We start from the raw sequence: 15537 nt of genomic DNA on the forward strand, positions 1-15537 counted from the left end.
CAGTGGTGCAATCTTGGCTCACTGCAACCTCTGCTTCTCAGGTTCAAGTGATTTTCCTGCCTCAGCCTCCCAAGTAGCTGGGATTACAGGCACCTACCACCATGGCCAGCTAATTTTTGTATGTTTAGTAGAAACAGGGTTTCACCATGTTGGCCAGGCTGTTCTCGAACTCCTGACCTCAGGTGATCTGTCCGCCTGAGCCTCCCAAAGTGCTGGGATGACAGGCATGAGCCACTGCACCTGACCTGCTGAATTGTTTATAATGGCAAAAAGTAGGAAACCCCCCAATGTCTGTGAGTAGGGCCACAGCTATCACTTTGAACCACATGAAACTGCCGTTTTCTAGGCCAAAAATGGTCAGCGATCATTTATTTCATGATTCAACCTGATACATTTACATAGTGCAAAACTGTGTCGCAGTTTCAAGCTTTTATGAGGAAAGTGTTTCTGTGTAGAAACTGGAAGCTGTTCAGGGCACCGGCAGCTGAACCCTGCTCCGTTGATCAGCGTTACTATCATCTCAGATCACATGGAGCGCATGTCAGCCGTGTGGGCAGCGGGTGCACAGAGACAGTCTGGAAGGAAACACGCGGATCTGAACAGCAGTAATCCTGGGGCATACGGGGGCAGGGCTGGATTACAGAAGGCTCATTTTCTATGTTATGTATTTTCTAATACTTGAATTTTTTGAAATGGGCATTTATTTTATAACACGTTAAAATGTACTTTTTAAATTAAGTCATTTTGTAATTGAATTTTTATATTTGTTGTACAATCAGGAAAAGCAATAAAGATTTTTCAAAAATAGACATGTCAAAAAAGTTTGCACTCATTGAGGATGCCGAAAATAAGGATAAAAATAAGGAGTCTGTGATGTTTTACAAATTGACTTTAGTTGTTACATTTTCTTCACAGAGCTAAAGCAATACCTTAGAATTACCCAGTCCTGTGTGGGGAATTTCTAGAAGCGCCATCTATGGTATGGTGATGTTTATCTGCTCTGATCAGGGAAGGACAAACAGTGGGAGTCAGGGCCTGGGAACCAGCGGGCCTGGTTCCTCTTCTCAGATCCCTCTTGCAGGGTCTGAAGAACTCTCTGGAGCCAGCAGATCCCATCTGTGCAGCAAGGAGCCTGGCCTGGACAGCTGTGAGGCCCTTCCAGCTCCACTGCTCCAGCCTCAGGAGACGAGCTGCTCTGTTTTCCAGCCATAGATGTGGGCCTTTTTCAGAGACACATTCTTTCGTTGTCTGTTTTTTAAGACAGGGTCTTGTTCTGTCATCCAGGCTGGAGTGCAGTGGTGTGATCTCAGCTCACTGCAGCCTTGAACTCCTGGGTTTAAGTGATTCTCCTGCCTCAGCCTCTGGAATAACTGAGACCCCAGGCGTGTGCCACCATGCCTAGCTAATTTATTTTTATGTTTGTAGAGATGGTCTCACTATGTTGTCCAGGTTGGTCTCAAACTCCTGGGCTCAGGCGATCCACCCACCCTGGCCTCCTGAAGTGCTGGGATTACAGGCGTGAGCCCCTGCACCCGGCGCAAGACACATTCTTGAGGGAAGTCCTTCCCTCTCAGCGGTCCAGGCATGCTGTGCCACCTTGCCCTGGACACACAGGGAGGCTATCCCTCTACCACGTGGCTCCACGGTGCTGCCCACTGCCTACGACTAGGCCTAGAAGGCTTTGTGTCCCTCAGGCCTTCTGCGCCATCCTGCTGCTGTTGGGCCTCGTCCGTGCTCCTCCTCACCCTTCCTGACTTGAGGCTTCATTTCTGCAGGAGGTGAGACACCGGAAACCCAGGCTTGTTGAGCTGTGTGTGAAGCGTGCGAGGCTCTCCTGGCTGTGACATGGTGTTTTGGTCGTTTTTTTCTTGCTTTCGGGCCCTTGGCTGGGCAAGGTGCTGGTGATTGTTACAAAGAGCTATCACCTATCAGGAGTTATGTCACCCAGAGTCTCAGGTTAGGAAAGGTGGCTGAACCTCTGCAACAAAGAGCGTGTGGTCTGTCCATTCTCACACAAGAGGGAGAAAAGTTCTAGGAGCTAAGAGTGTGGAATTCTGTGATCTGTGGGGCTGAGGGTCACCTCCTGTGAGGTCCTGGCATCCGTAAGAAGCTTCCAAGGGAAGAGCCCAGTAAAGGCCTGCGGACGGCCTTAACCAGCTCAGTGCGAGGCTCCATCCAGACGGCAAAGCTGCAGCAAACACGACCACAAGACATGGCCTTCCTGCAGCGCAGGAGGAAGCACACTGTAGGCAGAGCCACAGTTGGCCTGCACCAGGGGGTGTGCATGAGCACAAATATACTGTTTTGTATCTTATCTTTTATTCCCTCATTCGCCCCCCTTTGTTCAGTCCCCCTAGGTCTGTGCAGGCTACAGTCCACATGTAGACTAGGAAGTGTTTCTACCTGAGGGTGCTTGTTAGTGCAGGTTAACAACTGTGAGTGAATAGGGGTGGCCCCAGGAACACACGCACTTTCCCCTCTGCATGCTGCATCTCCTCTGCAGGTGTATCATAATTCGGGACAGTGCACCTCACTGAAGTCTGCTTAGAGGATGGCAAAATTCTTATCAAGATAGGTGCTGTTATTTCTTTTTTAATTTTTTTTTTTAACTTTTTGAGACGGAGTCTCGCTCTGTTGCCCAGACTGGAGTACAGTGGCATGACCTTGGCTCGCTGCAAGCTCTGCCTCCCGGGTTCACGCCATTCTCCTGCCTCAGCCTCCCGAGTAGCTGGGACTACAGGCGCCTGCCACCACGCCCAGCTAAGTTTTTTTTTTTTGTATTTTTAGTAGAGATGGGGTTTCACTGTGTTAGCCAGGATGGTCTCGATCTCCTGACCTCATGATCCACCCGCCACCTGCCTCAGCCTCCCAAAGTGCTGGGATTACAGGCGTGAGCCACCGTGCCCGGCCAGGTGCTGTTATTAATAGTTATTCATGCAGCAATCTAAAGTTGTACTTTATTTATTTAGAGGCAGTCTCGCTCTGTTGCCCAGGCTGGAGTGCAATGGCGTGATCTCAGCTCACTGCAACCTCCGCTTCCTGGGTTCAAATGATTCCCCTGCCTTAGCCTCCCAGGTAGCTAGGATTATAGGCGCCCACCACCACACCTGGCTAATTTTTGTATTTTTAGTAGAGACGGGGTTTCACCATGTTGGCCAGGCTGTCTCGAACTCCTGACCTCAAGTGATCTGCCTGCCTCAGCCTCCCAAAGTATTGAGATTACAGGTGTGAGCCACTGCGCCCGGTAAATTATTTTCCGTGGCTATCATAAAATGACTTTATAAGCCACATTTCCAAATTATAGTTTGTTGATCAATAAATCACAAAGTTATTCAAAGCAGGTGAAAGTCACAGCTCATGAGAAAAGGATCACATTAGAAGTGGACAATGACACCTTCAGGGAGGGCAGTGTTTGAATAGTAAAGAGCGGAAACACTTCTTACAGGGCGCCTCAACTATATTTTGCTTCCAATTTATCTGTTATGGAAAATCCTTCCTGTGCTTCATAGGACATTTTCACAGGGTTAATTCTAGCTACTCTTGTAATTAAACCAGAAACGTATAAAAGCTCAAAACCAGCAAGACTCAACTTGCTTCCTCATGAAAAGGCCCACACGGTCTTCCCACATTGCAGGCAACTTCTCCTTGTCCTTGGTCACCCGGGGACCCCAGCTTGCTCCTGGTTGGTCCACTTGGCTTCTATGTGCAGGTGGCGGCAGGAAGAGGCCATGGAGAGAGCACTCCCAATGGCTTGTCTTCACCGCCCTGGGCGAGAACACACGGTAAGGTGCTCCCTGATGCCGCTGGGGCTGGGGGGTGCAGTTCTTGTCAGGCAGCTGCACACGGACCTCTCTATGGCCTGGAGGACAGCATGGCCTTCGCTGGATGGCTGACCATCTCCACCACACAGGATAGGAAAGCCCGACACTTCTGCGGCAGACAAGTGGGAGCGGAAGTACACTTGAGAGAAGGGAAGAGGCCCTGTCCCGGCCTCAGTGGTTAACGGGTCTAAAAGACGGACCCGTGCCGGGCGCGGTGGCTCACGCCTGTCATCCCGGCACTGTGGGAGGCCGACGCAGGCGGATCACCTGAGGTCATGAGATCGAGAGCAACCTGGCCAACATGGTGAAACCCCGTCTCTACTAAAAATACGAAAAATTAGCCATGCATGGTGGTACATGCCTGTAATCCCAGCTATTTGGGAGGCTGAGGCTGGAGAATCGCTTGAACCTGGGAGGCAGAGGTTGCAGTGAGCCGAGATTGTGCCACTGCACTCCAGCCTGGGCAACAGAGTAAGACTCAGTCTCAGAAAAAAAAAAAAGAAAAAAAAAAGATGGACCCAGCCTTACGAGCACTTGGGAGCATGAGACTGAGACAGGATGTGTTTCCTCCACTCGGCTCCCAGGCACTGAGAAAGGAATCCGTTTTTAGGAACATACGACTGCTTTCAAAATATTTTCAAAATATATTTTATTTCTTCCTTACATGTATTTTGCAAAATTTCCAAGGTAAACATTAGCTCTGCATACAGAAATAAAAGAGTTCTTTAAGAACTAGCATTGAATTCATCACAAGAATGATCAAATTATGATAATGGAAAACAAACTTGCCTATGACCAAAGCTACTGAGCTGAAGTGAAGAGCTATCTTTACAAAGATCCCTCTCATTAAGCCCACTGCCCTGCAGCTGACTCAAGCCATCATCATGTATATACGTGTATAAGAAAGGACACTGGCCAGGCATGGTGGCTCACGCCTGTAATCCCAGTACTTTGGGAGGCTGAGGCGGGCGGATCAAGAGGTCAGGAGTTTGAGACCAGCCTGGCCAACATGGAGAAACCCCGTGTCTACTAATAATACAAAAACTAGCTGGGCATGGTGGCGCACGCCTGTAATCCCAGCTACTCAGGAGGCTGAGGCAGGAGAATCACTTGAACCCAGGAAGTGGAGGTTGTAGTGAGCCGAGATTGCGCCATTGCACTCCAGCCTGGGCGACAAGAGAGAAACTCTGTCTCCACGGAAAAAAAAAAAAAAAAAAAAGAAAGGACATTGGCACAGTACAGCAGCTTTGCAACCTCAAAGACGGTTTGAATTTTAGTTCCCATGAGTACATCCTCCACAGGTATTGGGTGCTTTGCACTATTGACTTTGATGGGTCAGTTCTGAAGTTTGATTAAGACATTCTCTTGGAGATACATTTTATATAAATCTTGTAATGTGCTAAATTGCCAAATTGTTAATGGTACTAAATACTCAAGGACATCATTTTGTATGGCCTCTACATTTCTGCATCATCATCATCATCGTCATCATCATCATCTTTGGCTCTGAAATGCATTTTTCTGAACTCTCGTCTGCTCATTGAAGGACAAGATGAAGACGCAGGAGGGAGGTCCTTAGAGGAGAAGAAAACATGACTTCAGTCATGAGCAATACATATCTGCACCTGCATTTGCAATGCGCCCCATCCAGCAGCTCTGGGGGCTCACAGAGCGCTCTTCCCTTTTAGACACATGAAAATGCCTGAGTCCCAGCACTCGCCTCTAGATGAGAGCTTCCTCCCTACTGGGCTAATCGAGTAAAGAGAGAAAGATGCTGGGTTCAAAACAAAAGAAAGCAACAGCAAGCGTGGGGTGGATGTTCAAAAAATCCACAAACCTGATTTCATGGAAACACACCTGTGGCTGTGGGAGGGACCCCTCCCACTGCCGTCTTTCCCGATGGCAGTGATTCTCAGCTCGGGAGATGGAGGGAGGGCCCCCAACTAGCCAACGGTTTCATTTTCTCTTCGTGGTTAAAATGATTAATTTATGTTTAATGTTGTGTCGACGCATTATTTACCTGCACTGAGTGGTGAGTGTGTGACCTGAATGTGCAGCTGCTGCCTGAGTACCCACGGGAGGAGGAAGGCGCCGCTCTTACCTGCATGAGCTCAACGTTTCCAAAGAACCGGCTCACAGGCATTGGCTGATTGCTGTCGTCATCTAGAAAGATGCTGTTGTCCATCTGAAGTGGTGGCTTCTGCACGTCCTCTGTCTCTAGCCCTGGCTCATTCTGCTTCTGCACAGTGGAGCTGCTGTTGGATTCTTCTGCTCCGGACCCGGCACTGTGTTTCGGCACAGACAGGCCATCTTTAGTCTTTGCTAAGCGAGAGTCACTCACAACTCTGCAGCCACCGAGGGGAAGACTTGCAGCCCCCTGCTGTACAGAAACGCCAGCCTTGCTGCCTGGAAGCAAGGCACTGCCTTCAGCAAACTCATTTTCACAAGGGGTCTCAGGTGTCACTTTTGGCAAAGAAGCGCTGTCATTCTTAGGGACAAGCTTCTGTAATTCTGACTTTACAAGATGTCCTTTGTCACATTTGAACTTCTTGGACATTCGCCTGTCCGTGGCTTTGTGGGATGAGGAAGTCTGTCAAGAAAAAAAATGTAAGGGGAACCAGATACATCTAGCAAATAAAACAGGCCTCAATCCACAGGCTAGTATGTCTTCTCACATCTGAAATGATAAAGATGCTGTGACCACAACTTTCACAGATCGCCATTTCACTGTTTTGCCACCAAGGGACAAAATACAAGTTAGACTGAATCTAGACACACCCCACATCACTCCTACGATTTCAGTTTTCCCTAGTGGTGTTACAGCTCCTGAGGTGAATTCTGAAGCATATATTTATATATTATACAATTACAGTAAAAGAATCCAGCTTTCATTCATTTCTGCTAGGGCATAAGCTCTGTGAAGGCAGGGGTCTTTGCTTTATTCACTGATTAGTGCCTGGCACACAGTAGGTGCTCAAGAAATATTTGTTAAACTGACTTCGACAAAATTTTACCAAGCACCTCATTATGAGCAAAGCTCTGTGCTACATGCTGGCATGTGGCCAAGTCCCAACCCCTCAGCTGTGGGCTCCGGGAAGCGGCTCTACTTCACCGGTAAGTTCGGGAACTCACTCCTTGGAATCGATGGCTGGGCTAGGGTGAACGGCAGATGGCACGAGATTCCTTTCCCCACCCACTCTGCCTTTCTCTTCAAGCCTCTGGCGGTGAGGCTGCACGGCAATGGGCCAACATGACTCGATAGCACACTAAGAGCAGAGCGATGAGCACAAGTGGCCTCAGAGCCTGCTCTAGACACACACAGGGGTGGACAGGTGCTAGGATCAGGGCCCGGGTCTAGACACACAGGTGGGCAGGTGCTAGGATCAGGGCCCGGGTCTAGACACACACACGGGTGGGCAGGTGCTAGGATCAGGGTCCGGGTCTAGACACACACACAGGTGGGCAGGTGCTAGGATCAGGGCCTGGGTCTAGACACATGGGTGGGCAGGTGCTAGGATCAGGGTCCGGGTCTAGACACACACACAGGTGGGCAGGTGCTAGGATCAGGGCCTGGGTCTAGACACATGGGTGGGCAGGTGCTAGGATCAGAGCCCGGGTCTAGACACACACACGGGTGGGCAGGTGCTAGGATCAGGGCCCGGGGCTAGACACACACACGGGTGGGCAGGTGCTAGGATCAGGGCCCGGGTCTAGACACACACACAGGTGGGCAGGTGCTAGGATCAGGGCCCGGGTCTAGACACACACACGGGGGGCAGATGCTAGGATCAGAGCCCGGGTCTAGACACTCACATGGGTGGGCAGGTGCTAGGATCAGAGCCCGGGTCTAGACACACACATGGGTGGGCAGGTGCTAGGATCAGAGCCCGGGTCTAGACACACACACGGGTGGGCAGGTGCTAGGAGCGCCAGCCCCGGCCTGCCGAGTGTGTCTTTCTCTGAAGGCAATTACAGTGCTGTCACCTTTTCATCTGAAATAGTCCCCCTCTGGCAGACAAGTAACATTCGATATTTTTCTAAAGCAACACATCTTGGAGTGGCGATTTTGTATAAAAATGGACCCTCGAGTCAGGATCTTGGCGTTCTCCATGGTAACAGGGCTCACCAGACATGCTGTCTTGGCAGACGTGGAACCAGCGACTTCCTGGGCAGAGGCCAACCTGGCTGCCGAACAACTTCGTGCTTTTAAGCGCGCTGAAGACCGCACTGCACCTGTGAGCTAGATAGATCGAGAGCCACTCAGAGAGAGCTCTCAGGAAGGCAGCATGAACGTGCAGACGAGAATTTCCCACCCAAAGAACACCCGAAGACAGCCCCTCCCGCTCCCGGGATTTTATCATCTTTGTGGAGACAGCTGTGGCCCGAATGTGTAAATCCAAACAAAATTGTGCCTGGGTTTAGGATACAGGATCTACTATTTCCACGATCTTGGAGGCTTGGGACAATTTGTCCCCCTTATCTTGTATATTTTTAGCAGCCACCGTTTGTCCATTAGTGGAAATTAAGTCAACTTCAAAGTGTTTAGAATAAGCAGCACATGCCCTTCCTTAGAAGGATCTCCAACTTTCATACGTTGTCAAAGTTCTTAAAAAAAAGGTAACATGAGGAAACCAAAGTTTCTCTCCCTCAAATTAGAGTCCTATTCTATTAGTTGAATGCAGCTAGCAACTGTCTCACAAATCTTAATATTAACAAACTGGTCCACCTGTCTTTTATCCTGAATGCAAAGCAAACTCTTCTAATAACAAGAAAGAAATTAATTAAAGACACAACATTTAAAATAACTATTTAGGAATAATTTTCGGTATTCAGAAAAGTTGTAAAAAATAGTACAAAGAAACTGGTGTGATAGCTCACACCTGTAATCCCAGCTACTTGAGAAGCTGAGATAGGAGGATCGCTTGAGCCCAGAAGTTCAAGACCAGCCTGGGCAATACAGTGAGATCCCATCTTTAAAAAATTTTTTAAAAAATTAGCCAGGTGTGATGGTGTGCACCTGTAGTCCCAGCTATGTGGGAGGCTGGTGGGGGAGAGGATCGCTTGATCCCAGGAGTTTGAGGCTGTAGTGAGCTATGAATGCACCACTGCACTCCACCTGGGTGATAGAGTGAGACCGTGTCTCTGAAAAAATAATAATAATAAAATAGTACGGGGAGTTGCCATGTAGCCTTCACTCAGCTTCCACTAATGTTAAACAACTACAGGACATTGTCAACATTAAGAAATTAGTGACATTACGGTACTCTTCACTAAATTATAGATTTTATTTGTATTTTATCAGTTTCTCCATGAACTGTTTTTCTGTTCCAGAATCCAGTCCAGAATACCACACTGCACTTAGAAAACTCGAAAGGAATGAGTGTGAGGAGCAGAAGCAACAAACAGGAGCAATGCAGGTTGACATGGCCAGGAAAGGCCCAAGAACTGCTGCCAACAGGCCCTAGAACTGGAACCCAGAAGGGGACGGAAGAAGAGTGCCCTGCCCAACAGCAGGTAAGAGAAATAAAAAAAGAAAAAAACAAAAAGTAAAACATAGAAATAATCTGTCTCGGCTGGGCACGGTGGCTCACGCCTGTAATCCCAGCACTTTGGGAGGCCGAGGTGGGTGGATCACGAAGTCAGGAGATTGAGACCATCCTGGCTAACACAGTGAAACCTCGTCTCTACTAAAAATACAAAAATTAGCTGCGCGTGGTGGCGGGCGCCTGTAGTCCCAGCTACTTGGGAGGCTGAGGCAGGAGAATGGCATGAACCCAGGAGGCAGAGCTTGCAGTGAGCTGCGATTGCGCCACTGCACTCCAGCCTGGGTGACAGAGCAAGACTCTATCTCAAAAAAAAAAAAAAGAAGAAAAAATTTGTCTCTGCCATGCACACCGTAGCCCAAGACAGCTCCAGAAGCCCTGTGGGGTGGCAGCTCCAAGGTCCTGTGATACTGTGGCAGTCAGAGTGTGCATCTGAAACAGGAGGGAGAAGAGCAGGCAGCAGCCCACCGGAGGCCAGGACACCCGCACGCTGTACACAGGACACACCAGGTGCCCACAGGCTGGGTGAAGTGCCTGCTACCACGGCACACCAGGGGCTGGGCCTCCGTCCTCTCACAAGGGCAGGGCTTTGCTGAGAGCCCCAGCAGACGTCATGGTCACAGTTACACCAAGGAGACTGAGGCAACAGAGGTTACAGAACTTGCTATGAGTTGCCATAAACATCTCTCATCAAAATCCTCCCACTGGGTCTTAAACAAGCCCATCTCCCTAAAACACCATCACGTGCCTCGTAGGGAAAAGACATCTCTGTCCTAGAAAGCCACTGCCCCTCCTCTCGTCCCTGCTGTGAGCCCTCCTCTGGGCGCTTTGCTGCTCTGCAAAAATGCTGTGTGGGGAGCCCAGCTCGGTGCCTGAGCAGCTTTAAAGGAGTGGCACGCCCATTTCAGATGAGGACAACTTGGGTAAGGAGCTTATGAGGTTATACAAGTGATGCCTGGCCTCCAAATCTCTGTTCCATCACCACAGCTCACCCTAGATATGACCCCCAAAAGCTGCCCGAGGTGGGGACTGAACTGAAGAAGCTGTCACCCGCTCTGTGTTCTATGCCTGCAGGTCTTTTCCCGCAGCAGGTGCTTCTCAAGGCTTCTGTCAGCATCTTGGCAGCAGTGGTTCTGAACTTTTCGCGTGCAACAGGTTCATCAGGTAGACCTTTCGGCCCCTTCTGCAGAGAAAAGCCAGATGATCTGGTGGGCCTGGAAGCATTGGCTGTTACAGACACCTGAGGATCTGGTGGGCCTGGAAGCATTGGCTGTTACAGACACGTGAGGATCTGGTGGGCCTGGAAGCGCTGGCTGTTACAGACACCTGAGCAGGCCATTTGCTGTCCACTCTGGATTGACAGGAGTCAAAATATGAGAGCAGCTTAGCTTCAGTTTCATCATGGATTAACCACCTCCAAGGTGTCAACTCCAAAATGTCAAGAACTGGTCACATTCTCACTTGCAGATTCCTGCTCTGCAGCTGAGCAGCTTGGACTGCTCCCACAGTCCAAAAAAGGAAAGACTTTCTCATCATTGAGATTCTCCTCATTCCAGTAGATTGTTTAATAACTGGTATGTCAGAAGCACAAACATGGTTCTCCAAAAGGGCTGGCCGAGACTGACTTCAACATAATGGCTTGAGGAGCTTCACTGACCTTCTACTCAGAGAAAGTGATGAGCAGTCCCAAAACAGCCATTTAGAGAGTCTTTGGAAATGGTCCTGTGGGCACCCAGCAAATGAAGAAACACTTGCTCCAGAACACCTACATACATTTGGTAAGGACATGGAGAGCCTGTGGCATTTGAGCTGCGTCCTGCTGCAACCAAGAACACAGGGCCACCTCCCCAGCTCCCAGGCAGCGGGGTTTCTTCCCAGGAGAGGCAGGACAGCAATGCTTCCCTTTCTGCTCTCATCGTACCTGTGGCTGAGACTAGGTCCTGAGTGAGTAGGATTGAGAAGAGGGGCCCTCCTTTCTGCTCAGACACTATTTGTAGAATGAAGGCTTCACCTTGGCTCCATTCTACAAGTAGGGTTTGAGCCTCTACAAGAGGCTCCACCCAGTGAACCAGGAAGACTGGGGCCCCATCAACCCTGTCCTAGATATGAGGTGGTTCCAGGCTGGGGAAGGCAAATTTGGAGGATCTCAGGCTGCTGCTAGCTCCCCCAGCCCCCATTCAGAGAGGAGCCTATTACTGTCCTCAGCTGCAGGGCCCTGGCTCAGAGGCTCTGCCTGGGGTGAGAGGCAGGCAACTAAACAGACAGCTCTTAAGTCTGCCCAAAGGCACCAAATTCACTGCAATGGAATGTGGAGAAGTTCAAGCCTAAGTGAGCTGTTCAAGAACACTGGAGGCTGTGATGAAGGGGGTGGTGGCAGTGGAGAATCAAGCAGTAAGTCAAATTGTAGGCCAACTAGTTAGCAGGAGAGAACCAGAGACTAACACGGCTGGGAGGAGGCCTCTTGGGCATAGAACAAACTAATCAAACACTGACCTTAGAAAGTATCCCTTCGAAGAAGCCACAATTTGATTGGATTAGTTTGTAGAGCAACTTATGCCCAGGCTGTTGCTGAGAACAGCACAATAACCTGGCATTAGGGAAGTTTAACAGCTGGATGTGGTCAGGGAAAAAGGAAAAGGACCTCACTAAAACCACTGTCATCCAGAGTGGCTGTGGGCACACCCAAAGCTGGGTGCCACCCCCCACCAGCAACATCAGAGGCTGAACACTGTGGCAGGGGAAATATACTTTATGAAAACAATCTACCCAGTTGCTAAACAAATAAGCATATTAACAATGACAAGCCCCAGGGTTGGGGACAGTACCCAGAATTGCTAAAATGTATTATCTAAAATGTCAAAAAAAATTATGAAGGCATAATTCCAACAAAAAATTATGAAGCACTCAAAGAAAAAGAAAAGTAGACTCATACACTGGAATAAAAGCAGGCCACAGAAGCTGTCCGTGAGAGTGACCAGATGTTGGATTTATACATATATAAAGGACCAAGGTAACCATGATAAACAATATCAAGATCATGAATAAAGAAGAAAGATAACATTGCATCAAAGAGACTATCAATAAAGAGAAATAACTTAAAAACCAAATGGAAATTCTGGAGTAGAAAAGTACAAAACCTGAAATAACAAAATTCACTAGAAGGGCTCAATAGTAGAACTGAACTGGCAGGATAAGCAAACTTGAAGACAGATCAATAGATTATGCATGCTGAAGAACACAGAGAAAAAAAGAATGAAGAAAAATAAAGCAAGCCGCAGAGAAATGATGGACATCATTAAGTGCACTAACATACACGTAATAAGAACCACCAGAAATGCAGAGAGCAAGGAACAGAAAAAATATTTGAAGAAATAATGGCTGAGAACTTCTCAAATTTATAGAAAAACATTAACCTACATATCCAGGAATCTTTTTTTTTTTTTTTTTTTTGAGATGGAGTCTCACTCTGTCGCCCAGGCTGGAGTACAGTGGTGCAATCTTGGCTCACCGCAAGCTCCGCCTCCCGGGTTCATGCCATTCTCCTGCCTCAGCCTCCCAAGTAGCTGGGACTACAGGCGCCTGCCACCATACCCCGCTAATTTTTTTGTATTTTTAGTAGAGATGGGGTTTCACCGTGTTAGCCACGATGGTATCAATCTCCTGACCTCGTGATCCGCCCTCCTCGGCCTCCCAAAGTGCTGGGATTACAGGTGTGAGCCACCGCGCCTGGCCCCATATCCAGGAATCTTAATGAACAGAACTCCAAATAGGATACATGCAAAGAGATCCAGACACATCACTGTAAAATATACAAAGATCAAAGGCAAAATCTTGAAAGAGAACAAAATCTTGAAGGCCTCAAGAAGAAAGCCACTTAGAAGGGAACCTCAATAAATGAACTGACTGAAACAATGGAGAATATTCAAACATATTCAACGTGCTCAAACAAACCTGTCAACCAAGAATCCTATATCCAGCAAAGCTATACTTCAAAAATGGGCTGGGCATGGTGGCTTATGCCTGTAATCCCACCACTTTGGGAGGCCGAAGTGGTGATCATCTGAGGTCAGGAGTTTTAGACCAGCCTGGCCAACATGGTGAAACCCTGACTCCAGTAAAAATACAAAAATTAGCCGGGCGTAGTGGCAGGCTCCTGTAATCCCAGCCATTCCAGAGGCTGAGGTGAGAATCACTTGAACCCGGGAGGCAGAGGTTTCAGTGGGCCGAGATCACACCTCTGCACTCCAGCCTGGGCAACAGAGTGAGACTCTGGTCTCAAAGCAAAAAAAAAAAACAAGAAAAAAAACTCACTTTACAAGAAATACTAAAAGACGTTCATTCATCAGGCTGAAAGCAAGTGACCCCAGACAGTAATTCAAAACCACAGACACACAAAAACAGCACCAGTAAAGGTAATTATGTTCTTATAAAGATAGTTTAAATGCCTATTCCTCTACCTCCTTCTCTTAATTTAAAAAGCAATTGTATACAATATGTATATAATATATACAGACATGCACTATATTTGCCAATAACAAAACAAAGAAAGTGGGTGAAAGCAAAGCCTTACTGGCTAAGGAAATGACCACAGACAAAAAGTAATAATGATAACACTGTATTGTTGAGTTTGTAACATTATCAGATGTAATACATATAACAAAATACCACAAAAATAACCATATAAGAGTAACACGTCCGTATCACCTGGAATTAACCTAGTACAAATCTGAAGCTTAAGATGTATATGGAGACTATGAAGATTAAGATGTGTATGGTAAAACATAGAGCAAGCACTGGAAAAAACCCAAAAAACATCGTGAAAAACAATCATTAAATTAAAATGCTACATTAGGAAATATTCATTTTAATCCACTTAAAGAAGGAACAGGGGAAGAAAAAGACAGACTTGTATAAAGAAAAGAAAAAGGAAAATGTCATATGTAAACCTAACTACAGTATATCAATAATATTAAATGTGCACGGGCTAGACAATTCAATCAAAAGGCAGAAACTACCAGACTGGATTTTAAAAAAGATCCAAGTATATGCACCTACAGGAGACACGTTTTGGTTCAAAGATAAAAATAGTAAAAGGAGTTGGAATTCACAAGTGACCACTCCATTTGAACAAACCAGGAGAGCCTCCATGCAGCTCAGAGCCTCCCAAGCGGACCTGGACCCGCGCCAGGTCCACTGTGAAAAGGGTCCTTCGCCTTAACTGTTACACCCACGCAGTGAGCACTTGCCCCTTCCCAGACACTGGCACCCCCTTCAATCCTCACCACCCTCTTGGTGGATCCCTCATCACCCCACTTTTAGCACATTAGTAGATTGGGCCAAGCTGAGTGACCTCCATTGGAGTGGCAGCAGTTGAGGGGCACAAACTCAGCTCTGCAGCATCCAGCACTACCAGGAGTTGAAACCAGTTCTGGAGAGGGTGCCCCACCTTCCTAGGAAAGTGGCCTGAAAACTCCCTTCAAGGGAGCGTGACCTGGGAGCCCCTTTCTCCCCAGGACGTGAACTGTGAGCTCCACTTCTCCCGAGGGCGTGGACCGGAGCCCCCCTTCTCCCGGGGGCATGGCCTGGGAGCTCCCCTTCTCCCGGGTATGTGGCCCAGAGCCCCCCTTCTGCTGGGGGGGTAACCTGGGAGCCCCCTTCTCCCGGAGACGTGAGCACCTGTGAGCTCCACTTCTCCCGAGGGCGTGCTCCGGAGCCCCCATTCTCCCGGGGGCGTGGCCTGGGAACCCCCCTTCTCCTGGGGGCGTGGCCTGGGAGCTCCCCTTCTCCCGGGGGCGTGGCCCGGAGCCCCCCTTTTCACAGGGGCGTGACCTGGGAGCCCTCCTTCTCCTGGGAGCGTGGCCTGGAGCCCCCCCACTCCTCCCGGGGGCGAGGCCCAAGCGGAGGCCGCTCCCAGGCCACAGGCACCCCGTGACCCTGCCCCGGCTCTCCAGACAGCAGGTGGCCCCTGCTGCCGGGACCCAGCCCTCACCTTCCGGCTCCTCATGAGTGTCAGCACCGCAGCCAAGCACCGCGCGCCCCGGCCCAACGCGTCCCGGCGGAGCGGCGACCCGGAGTCTGCAGAGCGCGCCGCGGCGGCGTCCGACGTCAGCGCAGCTAATCACAGTGCAGCGCTCTCGTCATGTGACCCCACAGTGTTGACTCTTACGTAAGCG

General features: G+C 49.0%; 1 protein-coding gene across 2 annotated transcripts; it reads right to left on the reverse strand.

Annotated features, from left to right (window-relative positions):
* Window positions 1-4453: 4453 nt before the first annotated feature.
* Window positions 4454-15474, reverse strand: C24H1orf174 (chromosome 24 C1orf174 homolog). 2 transcript variants are annotated; one of them, XM_012498351.2, is made up of 4 exons: window positions 15354-15474; window positions 7806-8061; window positions 5923-6411; window positions 4454-5395 (listed from the first exon to the last, which is right to left on the reverse strand). In XM_012498351.2, exons 2-4 carry the CDS (start codon window positions 7845-7847, stop codon window positions 5279-5281), a joined length of 648 nt encoding a protein of 215 aa, XP_012353805.2. In that variant the 5' UTR covers window positions 7848-8061; window positions 15354-15474; the 3' UTR covers window positions 4454-5278. The 2 variants fall into 2 exon arrangements, with proteins under 2 accessions (XP_012353805.2, XP_030661164.1); XM_030805304.1 differs by having other exon boundaries at window positions 7948-8061; window positions 15354-15468.
* Between the last annotated feature and the right edge of the window lie 63 nt (window positions 15475-15537).

This window comes from Nomascus leucogenys, chromosome 24 (assembly GCF_006542625.1).
Source record: "Nomascus leucogenys isolate Asia chromosome 24, Asia_NLE_v1, whole genome shotgun sequence".
NCBI classification, from domain to species: Eukaryota; Metazoa; Chordata; class Mammalia; order Primates; family Hylobatidae; genus Nomascus; species Nomascus leucogenys.

Coding starts and splice junctions, on each gene's coding strand:
- C24H1orf174 (XM_030805304.1), bottom strand. Junction 6,412..7,947: donor CTGCCAAGACAGCATGTCTG/GTGAGCCCTGTT, acceptor TTTTCTTGACAG/ACTTCCTCATCCCACAAAGC. Junction 5,396..5,922: donor GAAACGTTGAGCTCATGCAG/GTAAGAGCGGCG, acceptor TTCTCCTCTAAG/GACCTCCCTCCTGCGTCTTC.